We start from the raw sequence: 27,873 nt of genomic DNA on the forward strand, positions 1-27,873 counted from the left end.
CCTTTGCCATGCAGGAACTCTCAATCAAAGCATACCCGACAGATGGCCATCCAGCCTCTGTTTAAAGACCTCCGAGGAAGGAGACTCCACTACACTCCGAGGAAGGAGTGTATTCCACTGTCAAAGAGATTTTACTGTCAAGACGTTCTTCCTAATGTTGAAGTGGAATCTCTTTTCCTGCAGTTTGCATCCATTGTTCCGCATTCTAGTCTCTGGAGCAGCAGAAAACAAGCTTGCTCCCTCCTCAATATGACATCTCTTCAAATATTTAAACAGGGCTATCATATCACCCCTTAACCTTCTTTTCTCCAGGCTAAACATACCCAGCTCCCTAAGTCGTTCCTCATAGGACATGGTTTCCAGACCCTTCACCATTTCAGTCGCCCTTCTTTGGTCATGCTCCAGTTTCTCCACATCCCTTTTGAATTGTGGTGCCCAGAACTAGACACACTATTCCAGGTGAGGTCTGAACAAAGCAGAACAGTGTGGCACTATTACTTCCCTTGATCTAGACACTATACTTCTATTGATGCAGCCTAAAATCGCATTGGCCTTGTTAGCTGCCGCATCGCACTGTTGCCTCATGTTCAATGTCTGCAATAGCAATGAAATAAGTAGCTGCACATTTCTGATTCTCATGTTGAAATTCTTCTACCTGCAGTCGAATTCTGGCCCTGCCTAATAGCAGGGCTAGAAGTTGCTGCAAACTTCTCAGGCTTTCTATTTAATGCTCAATTTGTAAGTTCACTTGACCCTCCCTCTCTTCCTCTTGGGATGACTGTAACTTAAGTCTAACTTGTGCAACACAGTGGATGTTCATTCTCTGCCTTGCTTCATCTAAGTTTCATCCATTACCTAAACGAAGTGTGAAAGTATTTTCGGCAGTTACTTACCGCAGCACTGTGTGTTGGTGAAGTCCATTCATCTTCATAGCTGGCTTGATGGGGAAAATAACTCTTGTTCTCAAATTGAATCTTTTGGCTGCCTTGCAGCTCATTTTCTGGATCAATGCAGATTATTATTAACTTGCAATTATTTCTGGAGTTGGTGACCAATCTCCAAATGATGAAGCAGATCACCAGCAAGAGAGGAGATACATGCCGGAAGAATGAGCAAGCTTTATTGGATTGTATTTCTAAAGCATTCAGCGTATCCCACACCCCGTGCTGGTTTCCTTCATACGTGCCCTTTCATCATTTGATGGCTGTGAGATCAAATTACAATTTCATAAAATCATACAGCCGAAAGAGACCACAGAGGTCATCCAGTCCAGCACCTTGCCATGCAGGAATACACCATCAAACCACTCCTGACAGAGGTATTCGCATACCTACCAAAGGATGGCATCATCATCATCATCAACATTCATTCCAAAATTAATTTAAAATACCGCATATTAAAATTCACTGGCACGCATTCCATTCCAAAGGTATATATAATAAAACTCCCTTAAGTTGGAAACATAGCTTATCAGGGAGTTAACTCCCCCAAAGTTGTCCAAATTCGATGTGAAGTCAAAGGCTTTCATGGCCGGCATCCATAGTTTTTTGTGGGTTTTTCAGGCTATGTGGCCATGTTCCAGAAGAGTTTGTTTCTGACGTTTCGCCAGCATCTGTGGCTGGCATCTTCAGAGAGATTCAGAGGGATTCTGAAGATGCCAGCCACAGATGCTGGTGACACATCAGAAACAAACTCTTCTAAAACATGGACACATTGTCCAAATTCATTCATTTCGAAAGGGAGTCCACGCTCCATTGCACATGATAGCATGACAATCCCACCAAATGTAAAGGTGTATAAAAGTTTTCCTCCACATTCTAACTGGAGAAACCAGATCAGCCCATATGATACTGATGCCCTTTTTAACCATTTTTCTCTTTGGATGTTTTCTTCCTTGTAGCCTTGATTGATTCAATGCCTTGGCCATTTAGTCTCACCCAAGTTGTAGCTTTACATCACAGCCTTGCTTGAGAAAGAATACTATCAGCTCTCTATATCCATGGGTATTTTATCCAGGGATTCAAGCATCCATGGCTTGAAAATGTATTTTTTAAAAAATATAATTTCCCAAAAGCAAACCTTGATTTCACCATTTTATATAAGGGAACCATTTTGCTGTGCCATTGTGTTTAACAGGACTTCAGTAACCACAGATTTTGCTATCCATGGGGGGGTCCTGGAACCAAACCCCAGCAGATACCACTGTACTAGGGAAGTTTCAGAATATCTGAGTTTTGTGCTAGGAGTTTGTTACTCTGCATTGAATCTCTTTACAAAGATCAGAAATGAGAACAATTTGTTCTTTTTAAAAACAAACTTTATTTGCCCATGTATGTTGCTTTGCATCGGAATACTTCCCAAGCATCTGACTTAAGAACCACTGAGCACAGGTAAGAGTTGCTGTTCGGGACCTCCACCGCTTCGTTTTGATTGTTCACAAATGTTTGTATTGTTTCGTTTTATTTCTCCCAATACCCCCAAATTAAAGGCAGAAAGGTGAGTGGAAAAAGAAAGGGCAAACGAAAACGGAACAGTTTCCAGCGTATTGTTATGCATTTTCATGTAGCCTTTCCATATACTTTCTTAGTTCTTTACATTCCCCCAGGTCCATGTCCTGACAAACCCACTTGATATCATCCTCGCTGCTTGTCAAGATGGAATTGACAGTGGGGCACCCATCATCTGAAGAGATGGTGGTGAACGTGGTGAACTTCACTCTTTTTCGCTTGGAGGTGGGTGAGGCTGCCTGATCGTTCCTCTGTTCCTTCCCTTCAGGGCATGGGGCAGAGTCTGAGGATCTAAAGATCTGGCCATTGAGGTTCTTCTGGGCATTGACATCAAGGAGGTATTTGCTTTCTTCTAAGTCCACCCCTCGATCTACAGCTGTAATGCACTCTCCCTGCTGGGTGGAGAGATTGAGGTGGTTCTCAAGCAGTTCTGTCCTATTGCTCAAGCCCACCCAGTCATGAGAATGCCTCAAGCCTTCTTGCTCCTCAAAGGGGGTCTGTTTGTGACGGTACTTCAACGCAAAGGTGACACAGTTAATAAGGAAGACGAGAATGGCCAAGCAGAAGACTCCTAACAAAGCGTACATCCCAATCTCCAAGTCACTTAGGCCCCGGGGCGTCTCTACAAGGTCATTTTCTTCTAAATCTCCCTCGCTTCTAGGAAGATCCACTTGCGCTGGGAAGCTGGTGAAGTCAACTGGGATGTTTTGCATATGGCCATCGTCATCCAAGAGGCTCTCGTGATCTTCCTTTTTACTCAGAATCGATTTCTGAGTGCTGGTCCCTCTTGTTTCTTCTTGACCCATCGATGAGCTGTAATAAGGTCCATCTTGTCGAGATCTTTCCTTCAGCGTCATCTTCTGACGTCTATCACTGGTGTGATTTTCCAGGTTTACACCTGCCCCGCCGCGCCTGCTGTCACTGCTGTTGGCATCACCCTGGCCAAACTTGACTTTGATATTACCAGTTCCAACAGCCATAATGCTCTTCCTTTTTGATTTCTGGCACGATTCACTGATCACCATTTCCACCCTCACTAACAGGCCCTGGCCTTCAGATTCAGCCATAATGAGGGGCCATTTAAATTTGGGGCTCTGATGAACAGAGACCACTTTCTCATCCAGAGAAGTTGCCACCAGCGAGAAGTCCTTGATGTCATAAATGTCCAAAGGCATGACCGCTCCATCGCTGAACTGGATCCAGCAACTGATAGCAGCTTCCTATTATGAAAAGCAAAAGCAACAAACAAACAAAGCAAAGCAAAAGCAAAAAACAAAAACAAAAACTAATTAGTATTCATTAGCATTTGCAACATGACATTATAAATCATTACAGTTTGTTTTCTATGTACAATCAAGATCCATAAAAGTGATCCATCTGCAGATCACTTCAATGGATGTGTGGTATGGTTCCTAGGTCGGGAGATATTTGCACACCTGTTTGGGTGGGAGGGGGATATAAAGGAATAGAAATGCAAACAGTGCACTGTTGTCATTTAAGAAATGGTAGTGGGGTGGTGACAAGGGCATCCTGGCATAGATAAACAGATTAATACATATACAGGGATGAAAAAGACCAGCATAGTATAGTGGTTTTGGTGCTGAACTAGAACTCCAGGGGGCCAGGGTTCAAATCCACACTCAACCATGGAATTCCACTGGGTGAGCATGGACAAGTCATGCACACTTAGCACAACAAGAAGGCAATGGCAAAACTCCTCTGAATAAATCTTGCCAAGAAAACCCTAGGCTAGGGTTGCCATAAGTCAGGGTTGATATGAAGGCACACAACAATAACAACAAAATCTACAAAATGGGCATGAAAGACTAAATATTTTTTTCTATGGAAATGGATAGAAGGAACACTTACAGGACAGTCAGTTTCTCCTGGTCAACACCAGTTTAAGTCAGCTGCTAGGTGTTGGCCATGGCTGGACACCGGCCCAACCTGTCCCAACAGGGAGGAGGGCCAGGCGATGCTAACTGCAGCTGGGGTTTTCCATGGGGATAATTTGACATTACAAATAGTTGCAAAACGTAGGTCAAGAGCTTACATTGCAAAGTGTACCTTTATAAAACTACGATAGCTGCAGAACACCACCTTATTAGTAAATTCTGATGCTGCATGACCAAACGTGCAACAAAATAAGCATATGGTTCCTCATCCAACTGCATGCACAATTCTGCTTCCACAACCTTGAACTGAATGGGTGTTTTCTGCATAAGACAAAAATGTCCAACCATTTCTATGGAGGAACTTAGGTGCATACAAAATGTGACCAGGATTCCAGCTGTCGTGGTCCTTTGGTTCCAGCCAGCCATTGCCTCCAAGCAAAGAATCCTACTTTCATCTGCATGGGCTTCAAAAACTATCACTATACAGCTTTTTTGTTGTTGTTGTTGTTGTTGTTGTTGTTGTACATAACCATCCAATAATACCCGTTTCTTCTCTTTGGGTAAAATGATGTCAAAATGATCATGTGCCATAGAGTTTGGAAACATTACTTGCTCGCACCTGAATCCTGTTGGTAACTTAACACAGGCCTGAATACTGTCACATGAGTGTTTGCCTTTTCTGGGAGGTCATGCAACAGTAGTGTCTTAAGTGGAGATCTACAAGTGGTGTTACCTCAATGTAATCATTCCATAAGCAGTTAGGCTTTCTTAGGAAGTTGCCAGATTCCTCCATGTGACTTGGAAATAGAATGTAACTACACTGTTGTGCAACAAGTGCTTGGCATTGCTGCCAGTTGCAAAACAGTGTAAACTAGTATAATTCCAGCATACGATGATACTGGCAGAGCTCTGTTGGCAGGTATTTATGCACTGCTGGACAGAACTTCAGCGCTGGACTCCAGTTCCCAGAATGCCACCGCCAGCATGGCCATCGAATTATGGAATTGTCATTCTTTGCATCCATTTTCACTTGGCAGCCATCCCCAAACCATGTACGCTGTGCATACAAACCTGAAGCTCTAAGACTGTTTCCTATGCATCCGTGAAAGTGGATTGCAAACAACACAAGCTAATGTTCAGCTAAATCTGTCAAGTATTAAAGGTGCTTTTGGCACATGCTGTTGGTGCAACTAGAGTCTCCTTTCATGGCCTGTTTGTCACCTGCAAGTTGAAGTGGGTCCCCACCCCCACTGCTTTGTTGACAGTTCAAGGAAACTACACTTCCAGCCTCAAGCCATGGCTGAGGAAGACATTTAATTCCTCACATCACTTTTTTTTTCTTTTTAAGTACTCCTTTTAAATAGTCATTGGTAATGAGATTTGTTTTCTGCAGAAGTGCTAAAAGAGAGTCTCTTCCCTCGAGGCCCTCGGCGCCTGCTCTGAAATGCTAATAAATGGCATGTCAAATGCCATTACAGGTGATTGGAATCATTTACTACGGCTCCTTGTCGAAATGGAACCCCCTTCCAACCTACCACCATCCATCCATTTATTACATTATTTCTAAAAGCACACTCGAAATACAACGTCTCCTCACATTGCACGCAGAGCACTGCTGAAAGCGGGCCTCAGACTGAGCATGCGCCAGCAGCAGAAGGAGCAGCAAGGCCTAGGAAAGTTGTTTTTGTTCTTGTGTGCCTTCAAGTTATTTCCTACAGAATTCCTCAGGTGAACGTGCCACAGGCAAGATTTCTTCGGAGGATGTTTGCAATTGTTTTGCTCCAAGTGGGTTTCCATGGCTGAGCAGAGATGCAAACCCTGGTCTCTCAGAGTTTTAGTTTTAGTCCAATGCTCAAACCACAACACGATACTGGTTCTTTTGCATTCTTGCCTTATTCTTTTGGACTACAGTTCCAAGGCTGGACTACAAGACTACAGTCCCCAGCATGACTTACTGCCTGGGGCATTCTTGGATTTGTGGTTTAAAAAGAGTAACTATAGTGAGCCAGTGTGCCATAGTGGTTTGAGTTTTGGACTAAGGAGATAGGGACATTTAGGGCTGGGGACAGGACGGGATGGGAATGGGATCGCTCTCGTGTCCTTATCCCATGCTTATCATGATCACACGCAAGCATTTCATAGATGTCACGCTTATCCTGTCAATATCCTGTCAGTGAAGTGGAACTGTGTTAACATAAACTCCCATTAATACAAATGACAGGATAATTCCACTTCAGTGACAATGACAGGATAAGCGCGACATTGTATGAAAATCTCTTCATGATAACGCCTTAAGGATAGTCTCCTCGAACTCTGAGAGACCCAGGTTCAAATCCCTGCTTGGCCATGGAAACCCATTGAGTGGCCTTGGGCGAGTCACACCCTCTCAGCCTCTGAAGAAGGCAACAGGAAAGACAACCCCCTCTGAACAAACCTTGCCAAGAAAACCCTGTGGTAAGTTTAAAAAAACAACTTGAAGGCACATATCTGCAACAGCCATTCCAAGCACTGATGAATCAAAACGTGAGCCTACACTAAAGGGACCACCTATGCTTTCATTAGGTTTTGCAGTTTCTTAAGCTGTTTTTCGTGCTTCTGTCTGTTGCCTAGTTTCATTTCTCTTGCCTCACTCACCTCATCACACCCAAAGGCTGGACTCAAATACAACTCAGTATATTAGAGGCTGAAATACACATGACCTGCTGGGGCTCAGTGCCATCAAACCCAGCTTTTGAGCAGATTTCAAGGTAGTCTGTTTAGCTCCCAGGCCAGCAGAGAATTAGCTGGCTGCCCAGTTTTTGGACTGGGGCATTACTCAATTGGGTAACTCAACAAAGAATATTTGGAGGGGAACCCCCACCAAAGATGCAGCCTGGGGTTATTTTCCCTCCCCAGATAATGAACTAAAAGAGAAATTGTGAGGTGTCTATAAATGTTTCTGTTCGGAGGAATTTAACCTAACATGGGTCTTTATCACACTCGTTTGTTTCTGTGAGCAAACAGGAGTTAAACTACATTCGAATTTAAAGAAGACTTGAAAATTCGGTTAGCTTTTCACACCGAATTGGTGCCAAGTGCAATAACGCGGAGTTAATCTGCAGTTAAAGTGGAGGAAACCGGCAGCTTTTTAAACTTGGTTTGTTCTGAAAGTAAAAAGCTGCCGGTTTCCTCCACGTTAACTGCAGATTAACTTCGTGATATTGCATGTTAACTGCAATGTCGTATGAAAAACTTTGGGTATTTCTGGGGGGCGGTTTGCATTAAATCATGTTTAACTCCAGTTTGCCTGTGGAAAATTTCTAGTGTGATAAACTCCATAGACAGGATATTTTGCTTTATTTGAAGGGTTGGGGTGGGTGTGTAGAAATACAAATTTGCAGATGCTAATCTAAATGTTGTATAAAGAGTGGTGATAACTGCCTGTGCAGATGCTCAAATAAGCATGCACAGACACACAGAGACATACACACACACACACAGAGTCACACAAGTGGTAAAAGAAAAGCAAGACTTTGAGTCGGCAGCAACTGTACTTGGTAGCCTTCTATTCCTTTTCCACTTATAGCAGGGGCAGTTGACTTGCAGCACTTCCATCATTTCTCATCACTAGGTTCACAGGCTAAGGCTGATAGAACTAGAGTCAATGCTTTACTGGAAGTCAAAGTAGCTTTGCCAAGGATGAGTAAGCTGGTGCCAGATTGGTTTTGGACTACTACTTTAATACACCCCCTCCAAGCCAAAGATGGGTGTTGCAGTCCAAAATACACCAGGCTGCCTACCTCTATACTGAGACCATTATTGCTTCCGTTTGGGGAAAGCAGACTCTGGATTTGTGGGAGCTGCTTTGTTTTTTATTAAAATCCAAGAGTCAACCAACCAGCGCCAGAAGCAAATTGGGGCTTGGGAACAGGCGGATGGAAAGAGCATAGTGTAGCGGTTTGAGCACTGGCCTATTACTCTAGAGACCAGGGTTTATTAAAGACTGAGGAAACGCAAGTGGCATTCTTTGTCCAAGCATTCTTAGCAGCTATATTATTAACTGAAGCTTCTGAACAGTCTGCAAGAGCATCCCCACATACTACACGTTGCAGTAATCTAACCTGGCCCTGACAGTAGCTCCTGTTTGGCTGGTTAGAGTTCATCAGCAAAGTAAAAGTGCTAGAAAAAATGAGCTAGAACTCATGAACGAAGTAAAAATGCCAGATGGAAAATAGGAGATTATCACACACAGACAGGACAGAGGCGGCATCGCTCTCCCATCCTTACCCCATCCGTGACAGTGATTGCGCAAAAGGCTTTCAGATCATAGCGCAGCTCCTGTCATTATCCTGTCATTGAATCGGCATTGCCTTAATGCAAACTCTCATTAATGCAAAATGTTGAGCAATACCACTTCAATGGCAGGACAATGATGGGACAATGATAGGACCTGTGTGATGTCATCTGAAAGTCTTTTGTGTGATTTCTGTCAATTGTGCTTTCTGGATGGGATAATGTCTGAATAAGTGCGAAGTCATCTGAAAATCCTTCCCGCAATCGTGCAGGAAGGATGGGACAGGAACAGGACAAGGATGGGACACTGTCATCCCATCTCCCATGTGATAATCTCCAGATTACTGTATACCTTTGATGGCTGCATCGAAGAGGGAATTTCATCAGGTATTCCTTTCTGTGCAACCAGACAGCATGCAACACCTGCTGAACTTCCCTCTTCTATTGAAAACATTAAAGGTAGAGGAGCCCTCTTCAGCCTTCCCTCTGATGACGCTATCATCATGGAAGTAGTTGCACATGATAGGAAATTGCACAAAGCTGGTATCCTAATCTGGGTTGCACAACTGGCCTAACAAGCATAGTATCCCTCTGGCAAATTCACTCTGTACAACTGCTGAATAGGATTTCCATGTCAGTCTCTTAGCAATAACAATAGCAAATACATGTCTATATTGCTTATCAGTGCACTTAAGCACTTCCTAAGCAGTTTACAATGTGTAAGCGAATTGCTCCAACAAGCTGGGTACTCCTTTTAGCGCCCTCGGAAGGATGCCAGGCTGAGTCAGCTCTGAGCCTTTGGCCAGTATTGAACTCACAACCTTGTGGTTTGTGACTGAGTGGCTGCAGTACAGGAATTTAACCACTGCGCCACTGGGGTTCTCTTGCCCAGGTGCCAAATACTGATGAGCAGCCTCAAGGCTCCTGGGCTCCCTTCTTGGAGGTCTTTCTCTTGATTTGGACTGGACAACATTTCAAACGTAGGATGCCTTCAACTCCATCCTTTTCATCTCCATCGTAGAGTAGGACACAGTAGTATGGCCTAGAGGCATGTACAGCAGGCCCCAGGAAGGGCACCCTGTACTTCAAGATGGTGCTTCATGAGGCCTCATACCTGTTTGGGTGTCTGAAGGATCTCCTGGGCTACCGCTGTGGCAAAGATGGCTTTATTACTTCCTGGGCTCAGTTGTAAGGAGAGCGAAAGGCCAGTCACGATTTGGACTCCCAGATCCGTAATGGTCACCTTTTCATCAAGAACGGTCACTGTCTTCTCAGCTAGAATGGCATCAGAAAGCGGGGAAAGAATCTGAATAGGGGAAAAAAGAGGCCTTCATGAGCATATACACTGATGTGGGTCAAACGCCTTAGAACTGCCATATCACAGAATCATAGTCGGAAGGGCACACAGGAGGCATCTATTCTCCGCTTATGTATTTACACTCTCCCTTACCCTGGCTTTTATTATTTCTGTATTAATACACAGTGCTTTTTTTTCAAAGGAATGAGAACATTTGTGCTTAAATATGTATTTTTGCATATGTCCTCAGTCATAGTGTCATCCTGTCTAGTCCCAGCCAGAACAGGCCCATCAAACCAATTTTTGAATGGTATCATAATGCCACCCTGCTCTTATCTTAGGCAACATAATGGTTGAGGCATGGGCTAACTCTCAGGTTTCCAAAGGGTTCGCATGTGAGTTTGGGAACATCATCAAGTAGAAGTGTTATTAATAGCTTATTTTAAATTAACGTTTAAGTCTTAGATTGTACGCCATGGGCAGGTTTACTTTATCTATTTTATTATTTGTATGTGCAGCGCTGTGTAAATCTACAGCGCTATGTAAATAAAGCATAATAATGATAATAATGCGTTTAATTCCTTTTTAGGGGGATATTATAATATTATATCAAGTATCAGATGTTGGATGTTTTAACTATGTTAGCCGCTTTGATTGTTTTATTACAAAAAAGCAGGATACAGATTCTTTCTTTCTTTCTTTCTTTTTTAAAAAATTATTATTATTAATTTGCATAGGATCATGACTGTCAAAAAACAAAACAAAACAAAACAACCCCGCTTTCTTGATGGGCATCTGAAGCCCCAAATTGCCCAAATTCTGTTTTCTGTTTAGATCCTTGGTTGAATGTAATCCAAGACTGTTCAGTAATTTTGTAACTTTCTAAGTCATCCCTGAAGGCAAGAGCCTTCATGCAGATGCCTTACATTACTAGCATTTGTCTGCTTGGAATAAAAACTTTGCTAAACAGCGGCCATCACTTTAGAAACGGTACCTTTTAAAACATATTTCTCTCCAAGTTTGCATAAAATGATTTTATATTAAAATTTGACTTTCTGTGTGCGTTTTGATATGCCTCTTGTATCAGGATGTGGATTTGGGTTCTGATCCACAGATCTGTCAGGGAGATGGTATAGATGAGTTTGCTTGAAAATGTAGTCCAAATGAAATACTTGCACATCGCAGTGTATTAATATATTGTAGCAGCTGTTCCCCACATTCATCCCATAAATGTCCCATTCCTTCACTCTCCCTCTGTTGCTCACTCCACTGTCAAAATGTAGATGATAAAGTCACTGGGGCAATGACCTGTCATCCATCCATCCATATGAATGACACCAGGAGACTGAGTGACAGACAGAGAGCAGAGGAAAGGGAAGTGTGCATATGTGTGTGTAGCACAGAACACTCTTAAGACAAGCAAAGCTTACAAAAAGTGAGTTCAACCAGATGGATACAGGCTGAGTTATCACTTTGGGAGATCTCAGCATTTCAAAAAGCAGCTGATTTTGACGATTTCTCAAGTGACAGCCTATACATATTTTTTTTTCAAGAGGATGGACTGACTAGCAATCTCTCTCTCTCTCTCTTTCAATTCCCATCCTGAAGATATAAAGTATATCTCACAGGAGGCAAGATGAGACGCCAAGCTTTTGCAGCTTATAAATAAAGATCCTTATGGAGGCCTCCAGAGCATCTGCATCTCTGAAAGGCTACCTTTTCAGGGTGCAGAGCATTTATGAAATATGTTGGGGCTCAAATGATTTGAAAAGACCTGTGATAATTCCACTCTGTGCATCATTCAGTGACAAAACCAAGCTACCACCAGTTAACAAAGCATCCATGTAACCACTTAGGGGGCCAGAGAGTTACAAATATCAAGCGAGATGTCCTTTGTCATTCAAACTTCCTGTGAGTTAGAGAGGTGACCAAATGTTTGGAACTGTCAAGGGGCAGAAGGTATAAAAGCCTTGTTTGTTTGTTTGTTTAAATTTTATTTTTATATATTAAAAGGCTGCTTGAATAAAAATGTTTTTGCTCGTCGGTGAAAGGAAAGCAGGGAGGGGGCCAGGCAGGCCTCCCATGGAAGGGATTTTCAGAGGCTAGGAGCAGCCATTGAGAAGGCTCTCTCTTGTGTTCTCACCAAGTGAACCTGTGACGGTGGTGGGACCGAGAGAAAGCCTTCCTCTATAGATATGAGGATCCTTTCAGGTTCATATGAGATTTTACTGCCTTTGTCCTCTGTAGATCTCTCCTCTTCAAGTCCTGGTTGTTGGCATGAGGACATTCTGGCAGAGGTTGAGCCAGGTAGGAGCAGACTCCTACTTCACCAGCCAAGGAAAAACCTAAGATAATTCCTGTTTCTGTGTGAGTGGCAAGTCAGATACACCAGGGATTTTTCTTATGTTTCTCTAACTAGTGTCACTTTCAAGATGTTTTCAAATGGGCCCATACAGACAGACCAAAATAAAGCTGCTTTGTGTCACCTTGGAGGTATGCTGTTTAAATGACACATGCATCTTAAGAGGCCAGAAGCTGCACCAAAGCTGTGCTCCAGTCCTTAGGAATGGAGTGTGGCTTTGGCATGGCTTCCAGCCTCTTAGGACACATGCATCATTTAAACAGCATACCTCCAAAGTGTCCCGAAGCAGCTTTATTTTGGCCTGTTTGTACGGGCTCAAATGTAACCTTTTTTCTTGTAACTTTGAAACTTCGCCCCTATTACCTGGAGTTATATGCTCCAAAACATATGATACCTTACTTGTCTAACACAACACTTCTTGTTTTAGAATACAGTGGTACCCCGGGATACGAAATCACCGCCTTACGAAATTTCCGGGATACGAAAAAAACTGATAGGAAAAAACTGTTCCGGGTTACGTTTTTTTTTCCGGCTTACGAAAAAAATTTTTGGTGCTTTTCGGCGCTTTTTCGCACGAAATCGCGGCTTCAAGCGCTAGCGCCTATGGCTTTTTCGGCTTGCGAAAGATTTCGGGTTACGAAGGGCGCCGTGGAACGGATTACTTTCGTAACCTGGGGTACCACTGTAGAAGCTTCCTTTCAATACTTCTCGTGAAAACTTGTGGTGCTTTTGAATGCACGGTGTGCATTCTTCCACATGGACAGAGAAGGGAAAAGTGGATTTTGCTTTGGTTTGCCCATCACTGGGAAAGAGGGAGAATGGGGTACTGGGGAGCAAGTGGGTCGGAGGAGAAAGCTCCTGGCTGAACTTCTGCCCTTTGCTCGAAAGCTTAGAGTGGAGGCAAAAAAAGCCTAGTGGATTTTTCAAGCCACGTGGCCATCTTCTAGAATATGCTGGTGATATTGATGTGTATAGTCTCCTCTCTGGTTGTATGAAGAAGGTGTTTGCAATGAAGAGATTGTTGGCTTCACAAATCAGTCACTTTCCTGCTTCATTTCTTGTACCTAGTTCGAGTCTTCCGACTGTTTCTGTACCATTCCATATAGTGACATTGAACTAACTCTCAAGTAACAATCCAGATGTAGACAAAACAGTACTGAGACTGGGGTATCACTTGGACGGGGGAAGCCCCAAGATTTGTAGAAGTAATAAATGACTAGCTCTACTATACAGACAGTAGGGGAGGAATGGTGGATTGAGGCAAGCTCTTGGAATGTTTAAAAGCAACTAGTCATGCTTATAGTTTGGAGGTCCCAAAAAGTAATTAGTTGCCTGATGGTTACAATTTTTAAAAGCAGCAATTATCCGTTTCTAAAAAGTAACTAGAACAGTTACTTTTAGTTAGTTAGGGCAATGCTTCAAGCTCCTGGCCCAAGGTACCAAACATACTCTCATCCTGTCCTGCTCCTCATTGTTTCAGCACATGAGAGCATGAGGCAGAGGATGAGCCTGGACTGAAACCACATCATATTCCTCTTCCGATATTTGAGTGAGGCTGCATTCTCCTAACAATAAATGTGACCCAAAAAGTCACACAGTAGCAGAGCACAAGGAGTATAGCTCTTCCTTGCTAGGTTATCATCACAGTGTTACTTAGTTATATCCCCAGGACTGGGAAAAAGAACTAATTACAAGTAGCTAGTTATTTGTTATATCAAAACTTTATATAGAGCTGGACAGGTTAGCTATTGGGGCTGGTCCAGAAAGGCACTTAGAGTTGGAAGAGACCTGACGAACTACATCCAAGGGTGTTAAAAGAACTGGCAAATGTAATGTCAGAGCCACTGGCAATAATCTTTGAGAACTCCTGGAGAACAGAAGTCCCAGCAGACTGGAGGAGGGCAAATGTTGTCCCCATCTTCAAAAAGAGGGGAAAGGAGGATCCCAACACTTTTTATGTTTTTAAGTAGCATTCGTTTTCTCTTACCTGTATTGTTGTCATTCCTAGCTCCTGTCCAACCAACACTTGTCCATCTTGCAGTTTGGCAATTCTCGGTTCTTCCACCTGAATGAAATTGCTCACCAGCTCGGTGATGTCAACCTGCCAGTCTGAGCCCAGCAGAAATGCCATTTGCCCACTTGACTCTGAGGGCTCAGCTATGAACTGTGTGAGGACCCGCACCATGGCATGCTGGTACTGCAAGGTACAGCCTCGTCCCTTCCGCTCATCCTCCTCTTCATCATCGCTGTCTCGAGCTGGTCTATCAAAGTAGCAAGAATACATAGGTCAGGCCAATAGGATAACAGGAAGGTTATAATAAACAATAGTGCCATGCAGGAACTCTCAATCAAAGCATCCTCAACAGATGGCCATCCAGCCTCTTCTTAAAGAACTCCCAAGGAAGGAGACCCCATCATGCTCCAAGGGAGTGTGTTCCATGGTCAAACAACTCTTAGTGTCAGAAAGTTCCTCCTAATGTTGAGCTGAAATCTCTTTTCCTGGAGCTTGCATTCACTGTTCCAGGTCCTCTTCTCTGGAGCAACAGAAAACAAGCTTGTTCCCTCCTCAGTGTGACACACCTTCAAATACTTTAAGAGGGCTACCATATCACCCCTTAACCGTCTCTTCTCCAGACTAAACATACCCAACTCCCTAAGTCTTTCCTCATAAAACATGGTTTCCAGAAACTTCACCATTTTAGAATCATGACATCCTCCATAGTCTTACCCCCAAGATGAAAAAGAAGGCAAACCATAACAGCAAGCCAATTCTATCAGTTTTCATCTTCGCTAGCTTTTTAATTTATTTATGGGATTATTTATGGGCAAAACGAGTGAATCTTAATTACTTATTCAAGACCACAAAATACTTTGGACAGCAACAGAGAGCGCTCAAAACGATCTATTTTTCCTTCAGGAAATTTATTTTAATTCTGGCTATTCTCAGTATAGCAGCTATGCTTAGAAGGAACATGGAAACTAGGGATGGTGGCAACAACAGCAAGGAATGACATTAAATCCACTGAACAACCATGTGATCTATGGCTCCACTACAATATTAGGCCTGGGTTTTAGGGACATAGGAAGTTGGTCTATATTTGATAAGGACTGAGTAACTAAGGGACAAATTTTCTGCCACCATCCTGGATACCATGTTGCTTCTGGCGGGTCTTGGTTGAAAACCCACTTCCAGTATCAAACCACTTGAAAGTGCTCCTGGAGGCAGTAGATATATTCACCAGATCATTCAGTTATGCAGGGTGAGGACATTTCTTGGTGTGCCACCATTTGGAACAGTGCACCATGTGGAGATTCAGGAGAGGACTTTCTGACTTCCAGCATCCCATCTATGGAATGTCCTCCCCTTGCATACCTAACTGGCACCCACCTTGGCCTCATGTTGGCAGCAAGTTAAATCTAGGCTGTTCACTTGTGCATTCAGGGCTTCAGGGGCAGGATCATGGTTTGGATTTTGATCTAGCAGTTTGCAGGTCTTATTTGGTTCTGAGTTGTTAAATTGTTTTGAAGCATTTGAATTGTTTAAGATTATTTCAAGATTTTATTGACTGTGTGTCATTCTGAATGCTGCTGATTCAAGGTAGGTTAGATAGACTTTAAGAAACAAAAATAAAAATAAAATAACACATTCAGTGGGCCCTCACCTTATGTGGGGGATCCGTTCCGGCCCCCCCCCCCCCCCCACATAAGGCAAAAATTGCATATGCTCAAGCCACATTTAATACAATGGGGCTTGTGGGCGTGGCATGGGAGAGCACTCACGCCATTCACTTTATTGAAGTGTGGCTTCAGCGTAAGCTGAAAGCCGTGTATAATGCACTCACGTAAGGCGCGGGCACACTGTACTTATCTATGGGGTCAAACAGACCAATAGCTGGAACAGCTGGAGGCTGCTCCAGCCCTAACTGGCACGGGACTGTGGCAACTGGATGCCGCTCAGTGTTGTGTCCAGAATGGACTGCTGGCAAAGAGTGGTTTTTCCCTGCTCCTTTTGCAGCCAGCTTTGGGTCAGGTTAGCTGGCCCAAGCATAGCTTCTGGCTGATTCAAAGGCATGCGTCATCTGCTGCCACACTCCTGGACAGGCCCAAGGGCGGTGCTTTTTGCCTGTCTGTTTTGGGCCTATTCTGATTTTCAGATTTCCATTAGAATGGCATGTCTGGCAACCTGATTATATTATTATTATTATTATTATTATTATTATTATTATTATTATTATTATTATTATATACTGCCTTTTGTCCATATTCAGTTTCATCCATATTCAAGGTGGCATATAGAACATTAAAACCAGAACATAAAAAGATCAGTAAAAATATACAAAAACATTTTAGAATTAAAATCATTTAAAAAACCATTAAAAGCCAGAATATTAAAAAAAATGAAACTGAACACTAATAAAAGCCTATTGCCATCAGTTTCTGAAAACCTGATGGAACTGAAATGTTTTCACTTGCTGGAAGGAGAGTTAGAAGGGAGCCATCCTAGCTTCCTTAAGGAGGGAGTTCCAAAGTCTGGGAGCAGCCACTGAGAAATCCCTCCCTCTTTCCCCCACCAAACATCCTTGGGAAAGCAGTGAGATTCAGAGAGGGACCTCCCTGAAGATCTTAGACTTTGTGTGAGCACATATAGGGAAATAAAGGGGCTGGACAGATGGGGAGATGCCTCCCCTTTCTGCCCCTGACAGAGGCTGCAGCAACCAAATGGGAGCCCTAAAAATAACCCACTCCTGGTGGGGGTTTTTTAGGGTGCGCATGGGGCACCCCTGCCACCCTTGCGTGCACCAATGATGTATGCGTGGCGCAGCACCAGTTGGATGCTGCGCCACATGTACATCATCATGGTGGCCCCCGTGTGGATGGGGGCGAGCCTTGATGGCGCCGGCGGCATGTGCTAGGGCTTGGGAGTGTGCGGATGCTCTGCTCTCCCGAACCCTAAAATTGGCCCCAGGTTGGTACATAATGCCAATCTGTACCAGGCCAAAGTCCTTCAGATTCCTGGGCCCAAGCCATATAGGGCAGTCACCAGTACTTTGAAAGGTGCTCAGAAACAGATCAGTTGCAACAAAGGAGTTGCGTGCTCCCTGTAGCCAGCCCCAGTTCACAACCTGATGGCTGCTGTTTGGACTGGCTGATGTTTCTGAACAGTTTTCAAAGGCAGCCCTATGTAGAGTAATTCCACTAACCCAAATGGGATGTAATGAAAGCATGTGTCACTGTGGCCAGAACAGACATCTCCAGGATCGAGCACAATAAACATTGCATGTTCTCTGCCAAGCACACAAAACAAATGAAACCCACCTTTTGTTTGAAACAATAGGGATCCTCCACCCCTTGATTTGATTTAATTCTGTGTCAGAGACCTCAATCTGCAATGGGAGACGGGGCACCCAGACAGTCATCTCCAGTGGAGCAGTCAGATGCTGGTACATGAAATGGACCAGGACATTTGTTTTGCCTTTCATTTCCTTCCCATTGACAAAGACATAGTCGCATCTGTCAGAGACCTAGAAATGAGAGGAGAAATATATAAGGAATTTATAATTATTACATCTCTTAGTAAAATAATAAAACATCGATTTCAGTGGCTGAGGGAGAAGAGTATAAGAAAGCACAGTATCATAGTCCCCTTTCTGCAGCTTCCACTTTCTTCAAGGACATCCTCAAAGCACTGTGCTTCACTCCCAAAATGGCAAAACCAGTGCAAAACTATAGTTTTTTGTGGGTTTTTCAGGCTCTGTGGCCATCTTCTAGAAGAGTTTATTCCTGACGTTTCGCCAGCATCTGTGGTGGGCATCTTCAGAAGTTTTGTTGTTTTCATCTTGCATGACCCCCAAACTCCGAAAACCTCCCAAAGCAGCATAAAATGGTCCAAAAGCAAAACCAGGTGGTGACATCAGGGCTGAAAACCTGCTGGTGTCTTATGGATGCATGGATAAATTCTCTCTTAGGGAAGCAGTTGGACATTTTGTTTAATGCAGAATGGCTGTAGTCATGTGGGACCATTGTGCATGTTTGTGCATTGGACATGGTGTGGACATGTGCCTTGTGCATGGCACTTCTGGCTCACCAAAAATGCACCCGTGTGGTCCACTGGTGAGACCATATGTGGGGGACCTGTCTCCTGCTCATGATAGTTGCCCATTCCTGAGGGAAACCATTCAGAACAACTTCCTAACAGTAAGTTCAGTCTGACAGTGGAATAGACTGACATTGGAGATGGTACTGTACTCTCCCAAGCAGCCCATTATGACCTTGCTTCAATTGTGGGTTTTGAGCAGACTCTACCCAAGTGTTCCATGTCAGCTCTGGCCTTCCTTTTCCAGCTATGTCCCCTTGAAAGTTGCCGCCATCCCAATGCTAACACAACCTAAACCACATCCTTACAAGGGTCCTTTTTGCTCATCCATTCATTCCCCGACATCACCTGGCCATCCGTTTGGATGGAAGTTCATAAATCAGCCTCTGCTGCCGCTTTTCACCCACATGGAAGGTGAAATGACACAACCCGTTCATTATAGCTAGTTAAAACACAGGAACAAATATGCCTCTCCAATAATTTATTAACTCCCACTTTGCAGTGGTGACTATCAGAAGGAATGATCTATTAAAACCCTGAACTCTTTTTTCACAATCCATTACCAGCCAGGCCTTCTGTTCCATTATGGCTGGTGTATTTAATATTTCTGCCTCCCGAATATGCATGATCTTGCACTTATCTGAATTTAATGCCATTTTCTACTTTTCTGCTTAAATGCAGATCTGATCTAAATCTTAGCAAAACGTCAGAAAGACTGCGGCAGTATAATTTACATGTCTGCATCTTCTCCCCCTACCTCTCCCAACAAGAAAACCTGCCCGGCATGCTAAAAATTAAATCTATGTTCAAATTATTTGACTGCTACTAACTGTGCAGAATCCCAAGGGCTTTTTAGAAGTATTAGCGTTTCAGCATTCCAAAGGGAAAGCGCGACTTGTCACTCACAGGAAAAACAACAGAATCTGTGGGCACCTTGAAGATGTGCAAATTCAGTTGTGGCGAAAGCCCACTTCATGCAGATGCTTCAGTTCTTTCTGCCAACAAGACAAGGGGGCCTATTCATTTTTCCATCTTCCCTAGTAAATCCAATCCCCTTCTTTTGCCCCGGTTTTGCCATTTGGTTCAAACCTTGTTAACATGTCATAAATTTAACGTATAGTATAAGCTTTGTCATGCTTTGGGTCTAGCTCTTCCAGCCCCAGGGAATTCTGTAGCTAAATTTTCAAATTTATAGAATCATAGATTCATAGAGTTGGGAGACACCCCCAAGGGCTATCCAGACCAACCCTCTACCATGCAGGAAAAGGTTTTGTTTCAGTCTTGGAAGGTATGCACCACACCTATTGAGAAATCTTCAATAATTCTACTGCAAGAACCTAGGAGACTCCTTTGCTTAAAATGGTAGATGGACATCTGTTCAGCTTGTTTTCTACTGCTCCAGAGAACAGGACCCGGAACAATGGATGCAAGTTACAGGAAAAGAGATTTCAGCTCAACATTAGGAAGAACTTCCTGACAGTAAGGGCTGTTCGACAGTGGAAGATATTCCCTCGGAGTGTAGTGGAGTCTCCTTCCTTGGAGGTCTTTAAGCAGAGGCTAGATGGCCATCTGTTGGGGATGCTTTGACTGAGATTTCCTGCATGGCAGAATGGGGTTGGACTGGTGGCCCTTGTGGTCTCTTCCAACTCTAGGATTCTATGCTTCTATGATCATAGGTTTGTGTGCAGAACATCACAGGATTGATCCCCAGGACCCCTGTGTAGATCTAAAAAAAAAAAGCTTTGGTCTGATACCCAGGAGGCCAGTGCCAGTCACTGTAGACCAGGGCTGGGAGTTGTATGCCCTATGGGCCAAATGTGGCCTTTGAGGGATGTTCTTGCATCTCCCAGACACAACTGGCCAGCCAATTATGTTTTTATAGTCCAAAATATGTTTCTCAGCTCAAAACTAGCCTCTGTGAGCTGTAGTTCTGCATTTATATATCCCTTCCACCCTGTAATAGCTAAAAATCTGTTTCAAAGTTGGAAAGATTTTGGATCCTCGTCTGTGGTGCAAGCCTTCTTTTCTGTTTAGGGCTACATCTGCTCAGGGGTAGGGTGGACAGGTGAGCCACTTCCCATTCCTAAAATATACACGGTCAAAACATAAAACAGGTTGGAGATTCCAAGGATCAGTCCTTGTGATGCCAGAAAATCAAGAAAGGAAGGCAAGGGTTGTGAAGAGCGCTGGAAATGTTCTAGAAGAGTTTCTGCCTGACGCTTCGCTAGCATCTGTGGCTGGCATCTTCAGAGAATGCTGGCATGGAAGAGACTGGGGTATATATACCCAGGGTCACATAGCACATATATACCTCACTTTCTTCCATGCCAGTATTCTCTGAAGATGCCAGCCACAGATGCTGACGAAACGTCAGGAATAAACTCTTCTAGAACATGGCCTCATAGCCTGAAAAACCCACAAAAAACGATTGTCAGGTAACCAACCATTGTTGGAAGTAATCTCAACCCCCAAATATCTGACTACTGCATTTTCTACTTGAATATTTGTCCTCCCCACTCAACATTTCTTTCTAATGGTAACTCATGTTCATAAACTTTTTTTTTGCCTTTGACTTATTAAATTTGACTCCTGCTGCTCTCCAAATTATTTAAGCATCTTAATTAGTATTATCACAGATTTTATTAGCTTTTCAAAAAAAACACCAACAACCCATAAGATCATCTGCAAAAGTCTTGACATTGTATGTAACTTTCCCAAGGGTACTTGACAAGGTTATATACTCTCTCCATGGTTATTATTATATATAAGGATTATGGATCATATATAAGGATTATCAGATAGAAATGCTCCACCTTTGACTATCACGGTATGAATATTGGATTAGATGATGACTTATTATTTTATTGAAATAATAGTAATTTTAGTATTTTATTGATTGTATCTATGTACTGTAGTGCATTTTTATTGATGTAATCCAGCCTTGATCCACAGGGAGAGTTGGGAAATACAACTAAACTATTTATTATTATTATTATTATTATTATTATTATTATTATATTTATTTATTTGTATCCTGCTCTTTTCCCAGGACTGGGACTCAAAGCGGCTTCACAGCATTAAAAACAGTACAATTAAAAACATTTTTAAAAGTATATTAAAAAGGAATGAAATTATTACGGTATTAAAACAGATAGCTATTAAAAGAATATTTTTTTTATAAAGATAAAAGTATATATAGAGAAAAAACTACATCAAATGTTTAAAATTGTTTTATCAATGGAAGGAGAGAAAGGAAGAAGGAGGAATTAGAGGACTCATTTTTAATAAGGTGGGGCAGGTAGCAAAATGCACCCATTAACTAATAATAATAATATTATTATTAATAATAATACAATTTATATTAATCCCGCCCCCTCTGCGCATCACAATCAGGGCGGCATACAGCATTAAAATACACAATCCATATCCCCCAGTCCTACCCCCCTTCAAATGACATTAAACCATTTGCAATATAAAACATAACTTAAAATAACACACAATAAAATAACAGTAGACTGTGGCAGTTTCCCCCATTCTGCTAATTCTTGCATTGCACACAACCTTCCCCATAACACACATGATACATGGAGAATTTTTCCAGCCCCTGTGTGTCTGCTATTTGTGAAAGTTCAATAATAATACCAATAAATACAAATAATTTATTACGGCACACGGCCAGCCCACTTCAATAACAATAACACTGAGTCATAGCCCTGGCTCTTCAGACCCTGCTTTTCTCCAAGTGGCATGACTGGCCCAAGTGCATGCAGCCACTGGCCCACTCCTTAGTCCCATTGCCTCACTCCTGACTTTTTGGTGCGCCAGTCTGTGTACAAGTGCAACACATATACAAACACACTTTGAGTAGTGAGCTCTGCTGCCAGCTGGGAAGGGGTAGAAATGGGTGCTCATGCTTTAAAGCCACTGCACAGACGCAAATCACATGGTTTCCTCCCCCCAGTACTACTTGCCATGACATTTGTCTTGCCTCCTGAAGATTTGGAGGAACACAGCAATGCCCTGAGACCTGACAAGCCAGAACCCAAAGTGAGCAGAGTAGTGTTGCCAACAAACCTCAAAGATATTCCCCGGAATGTTTTACCAAAATCCCAAATCCCCAGAATTCCCCAGTATTTATTATTATTATTCAGTCAAAATCCCCGGAAAGAAATTACTGTAATTAAATTTCATAGAATCATATAATCATAGAATTGTAGAGTTGGAAGAGACCACAAGGACCATCCAGTCCAACCCCCTGCCATGCAGGAAATCCAAATCAAAGCATCCTCGACAGATGACCATCCAGCCTCTGCTTAAAGACCTCCAAAGAAGGAGACTCCACCACAATCCGAGGGAGTTTGTTCCACTGTCGAACAGCCCTTACTGTCAGGAGGTTCCTCCTAATGTTGAGGTGGAATCTATTTTCCTGCAGCTTGAATTCTCAGGAAATTGGCAACACTGGAGCAGAGTGAAAGACTACAGTAGGTAGACTTTGCAACACTGTCAGATACTCTTTCACTGCTATCCCACTTGGAGCTGGAAGGTCTGCAGTCTGGTGCATCGACAGTGTGCATTCACTTTCTTGTCATTTTGAGTACTTGCTTTACTGAAGGCCCCAATGAACATCTTCTAGCACTAATCATGTCACTTCCAGACCCACATTCAGTCCCTGGACACAGATAATGCAATCTCCGAGCAATGCCATTAAATCATTAGGATGCCGGTCTTTTGCCAGACCCTTCACGGACCACTATATTGTAATAGGTTTTCAAACAAAATGTGCTGACATCTCTTGTCTTTGCTACAGAGAGGACATCACTGAGTTTGCAAAGGCATTTCAGAGGTAAGAGATCTTGAAGAGCGGGGTGGAGGGTGGGTGGAGAGGACAGAAAGGCTGCATGGTCTTTGAAACGGCTTTTTGTATATCTAGTTTGGCAGACCAAAGCAGAAGGAATGGACAACAGCTATATTCTCTGCATACAGAAGTACCCCAGACACAGAAACTGGGGTCCCAGAGTTTCTGTCAGTTTGTGGGTAAAAGGATTGCCTCATCTCATATCATGAGAAGAGAGGATTCATTAGAAAAGACAATAAGGGTCTGCAGATTAGGACCTGATGCAAGGCTTTGGGTAGTAATGCCTAGGATCTGTCTCAGTAAAGTTAAGGAGACCTGGTGGCACAGTGGTTAAATGTTGGTACTGCAGTCATTCACTGACAAACCACAAGGTTGTGAGTTCAATCCCAGCCAGGGGCTCCGGGTCGACTCAGCCTTGCATCCTTCCATAGGTTGCTAAAATGAGTACCCAGCTTGTTGGGGACAATTGACTTACACATATTGTAAACCACTTAGGGAGTGCTTAAGTGCACTGATAAGCAGTATAGAAATGTACTTGCTATTGCTATTGCTAAAGCTGGTTGCCTCCGCTCTTGGCATTCAGGAGAGAAGTGCTGGCACTTTTGTTTCAACAGGCCTTTGGCTTGCTTCGGATACTTTCCACCTGCCTTTAGCCTTTGCCTTGCTCCTCCCTGCTTCTCCGTTATCACTCTAATTTTATGGCATGTTGTAATTTTAAAGCATTGTAATGTGTCTCGGAGACCTTGTTGTTGAAGCAGCCTTGCTACCTATTCCTTATTTCAAGGAACAGTTCCTTATTCATTATTAAAACGCGGTGCTCATTTTTAAGTGAATAAGGATAATTTAATACACTACAAGTGAATAATTCAATACATTACAAGGACGGTATTTTCTAATAAATGTACTCTTAATGTTCTGACACGGCTAATATATAATTGCCTGATAGTCTCGCCATGTGTACCTTCTGTTGGCGCTCTTTAAGGCAGCAAATAAATGCTATTTGAAATAAAATAGAATCAATAAATCTTTTCCCTGCTTACATTACTAGTGCAAATGCACAGATGAACCAAAACCAAACAAGCCATGAAGACATCTTGAGGTGAACTGCATGTATGACTGCAGCGAGATTTTTTTTTTTGGTGAGGTATTTCAACAATGTACACATTTATTTCTCTTATGAAAAGAATACTAATGCAGGTGTCTACTTGCAGTTAAGAATGGGGAAGAATTCTGTTCGGTCTTCATTTTCAAGGAAACCATACTGCTTCCCATATCCTGAAATACTAGGTAAATGATAATGCATAACCTCCAGATTGTATGGTTCTCTGAACATGGCAATGCAATTCTTCTTGGCTCAACAATTGTGTCCAAAAATGTGTATAGGGTGCATGGCAGGGGTGCTGTATATGAAAATAAATGCAAATATTCATGTTTTGGGGAGTGAGTCATGGATTGATTCAGAAATTAAACTGAATGGACTCAGAAAACTTGCTAGACCAGAGCAAAACCCTATTTCAGCCCATGTGGTGGACAACCACTTGCCAATGGGAAGCCCACAACCAGGACATAAGTGCAACTGCACCTTCCATTTCAGGTCCTCCAGCAAAATGGCAATAATAATAATAATAATAATAATAATAATAATAATAATAATAATAATAAAGTACAGAGACATACTTTCTCTGACAGCGGTGATGATACATCACGGAATTATTGAATAGTCTGATTAAAGCCACCAATAGCCCTATCCTGCACAGATTTACCCAATTTCCTTAAGAAGTTTTCCAAGGTGGCAGCAATCCTTGCATTATGCGGCAGTGAGTCCCATAGTTTTACTATTCATGGTGAGAAGAAAAATTCTTTTATCTGTTCTGGATCTCCTACCATTCATTGATGATGGCCCCCAATTCTATTATGGTGGAAGATGAGGAAACATTTCCCTCTTTGGTTTTTGTGGGTTTTTCGGGCTCTGTGGCCATGTTCTAGAAGAGTGTATTCCTGACGTTTCGCCAGCATCTGTGGCTGGCATCTTCAGAGAATGCTGGCATGGAAGAGAGTTGGGACTGGACATCAACCAATTGTCTGCCTTTACTTACACTCATACAAAGGTTAAGCATTTTGCAGTGTTTGATCAATGCTCATTCATGCACACGCTACAAGATCCCTTTGCATGAGTAACCAGAATGAATGTCAAGAAGGACACTCAGTCCTAAGAGCATGTACAGAGGCATGTACAAGAGTCAATCTTTCAAAAGAGGAACATGAAGGAGGAGGAGGAGGAGACAATGTGATATTCTTGATATGTCATTTTCATCTGAAAAAGACCACCTGGTAATGTGAAGTCGAAGGCTTTCATGGCTGGCATCCATAGCTTTTTGTGGGGTTTTTGGGCTCTGTGGCCATGTTCTAGAAGAGTTTATTCCTGACGTTTCGCCAGCATCTGTGGCTGGCATCTTCAGAGAATCTTCTGAAGAGGACCCAGAATTTGAAAAAAACAGCCTGGGGGCCCCTGTACAGCTCTGGGTGACATTTTGACTATCCTTGTTGTACTGTGATAGAGCCTTACAAGTCACAGAGCTGTATCTCAAGGGGATGGTGTGTGTATGCAAAGCAAGTTGTTGGTACCAGCTACCACTGTACCTTTACACAGGTTAGTAAACAGAATTTTACTCTACCATGTTCTACATTCTTGTCTCTTAAGATTCATAGGGGCTTTCCCCATCTCTCTTTCCCCAACCACTTCATCTTCTCTCATTCTCACTCCCTTTCTCTCTCTCTCTTTCCTCCTTCTCATAATACTCTGACTGTGCATGGAAATCTCATCTGGAGGAGGCAGAGTGGAAAAGGTTAAGAGCTGCCTATCACATGCATAGCAAAAAGACACAGCGAGAGCTCACAGTTATGAATGATGGTTGGGTGGATGAAATTTGCTCAGTTGAATGAAAGGAAAGGACCATGAGCTCTGGACAAGAATCAAAACTCTATGACTTTGTGGGGTACAGCTTTTCAGAAAGCACATATATGCCTCAACATGTTCCAAATGGAAGGACATGGAATAGGCAAGAGGGCACAAGAGACAGGATGCTGGATGGCATAAACCACCAAAACTCACTTTAAAAGTGACGAAGGGTTGGAGCAGCATCCATGTTCATCCCAGGAACCTAGCAAGTTGCCATATACTAGGCCAAGTTAGTTCCAGTATTGTCCTAGCAAGTTGCCATATACTAGGCCAGGTTAGTTCCAGTATTGTCCGTTTGGAATGACTGCATTTCTCCATGATCTCATATAGCTGGTCTTTCATTATTGCCTACTCTCTGATCCTTCTAACTAAAGATTCTGATGACTGAACCTGGAGCCTTTTGCAGGCAAGGCAGTTGCTGCACCAGTAAACTATATGATGAAGGTCATTTGCGAATGTGCCATTACATATCATCAGAAGGCCCTTCTATTTGTTTTTTTAAAATATGCATGCACCATGTCCGACTGCATGTAGAAAATGTACTTTTTACAGTATCTGTGTTCTCATGCATTTTGACAAAGGCAAATCCTATTATATGGAAAGTATGTGGGTGTTTTAATATCATTGGATGTTTGGCCTCTATCCGTCCTGCTGTCAATCAACTGCAAACAGTCTTCTGGAGGGTGGCATTTCTTTCCTCCCCTCTCCCAGTCTTCCACTGCTCTGACTTGCTTTTAGACATCATTTTCTAATCATAGAATTTGTTTTATTTGGCTTGTACTAGCTAGGACTGATGACCAAACTAAATGAGATATTTTCCCTTCTTTGATGATGTACGGACCAGCCATTAAGGATTTGGGGTGTAGCGTCCACACAACACATGTCCCGACTCTGCCCCCAGGGCAGTGTGACACCACACATCGCACCATACAGTGGGCAGCATCACAGCACTCCTCTGGCGCTGTGTCTAGATGACAGAAGATTGAAGTCTATGAAAGCTCATGTTGCCAATTTCTTTCTTTCAGTTAGCCTCAAAGGTGCTACAAGATCTCTCTACGTACTGATTCCACAGACTAACATGGCTATATCTTTAAATTCTACCACTTTCTTTCATAGCTGCCTTTTCTACTCCTAGTCTTCTTCTTATTTCCTGACTGCAGTTTCCATTCTGATCAATGTTAGAACCATGGTATGGGAACTTTTTGGCTATGTAAACTCTATTTCTAAATGCTCAACTGAAGGTTCATGTTACTGCAACATTAGTAATTTGCAGTCTGAAAGAAAATTTTATTTGGGGGGCAGATCTCTTCTGGGGTGGCAATGCCCACATTTTGCCTTGTCTGTAACTATAATCCCTGGAAGTATCACAGGTCTATTTGGGGGAACATTTGGATTAAACCCAGAGTGAATTTATCACCCCATTGATATGGGATCCACCAGCTGCCAGGGCTTCAAGGAAAAGGGCAAGATGACACCATCCTTTACTCTGCCTTGTGTCCTATTTTTGGGAGGAAAGCAAGATGCAAACCTAATAAATCAATAATAAATTAAATGCAAGGAGGGCACTGTTGGCAACGAAGTGGGTCTTCTACTACAGCTAAGGGCAGAATCCTAATTCGAGGATGTGTGGCT

General features: G+C 42.8%; 1 protein-coding gene across 1 annotated transcript in view; it reads right to left on the reverse strand.

Moving 5' to 3' along the window:
* Positions 1-2,331: 2,331 nt before the first annotated feature.
* Positions 2,332-27,873, reverse strand: part of TMEM132D (transmembrane protein 132D) — a 481,452-nt gene continuing 455,910 nt past the window's right edge. The window contains exons 6-9 of the mRNA XM_042441697.1: positions 17,650-17,855; positions 14,321-14,594; positions 9,789-9,980; positions 2,332-3,727 (exon numbers count right to left, since the gene is read on the reverse strand). Coding sequence (XP_042297631.1) covers positions 2,549-3,727; positions 9,789-9,980; positions 14,321-14,594; positions 17,650-17,855 — 1,851 coding nt within the window. The 3' untranslated portion in view covers positions 2,332-2,548. The remainder of the gene's footprint in view (positions 3,728-9,788; positions 9,981-14,320; positions 14,595-17,649; positions 17,856-27,873) is intronic.

Source organism: Sceloporus undulatus, chromosome 10 (genome assembly GCF_019175285.1).
Source record: "Sceloporus undulatus isolate JIND9_A2432 ecotype Alabama chromosome 10, SceUnd_v1.1, whole genome shotgun sequence".
Lineage (NCBI taxonomy): Eukaryota > Metazoa > Chordata > Lepidosauria > Squamata > Phrynosomatidae > Sceloporus > Sceloporus undulatus.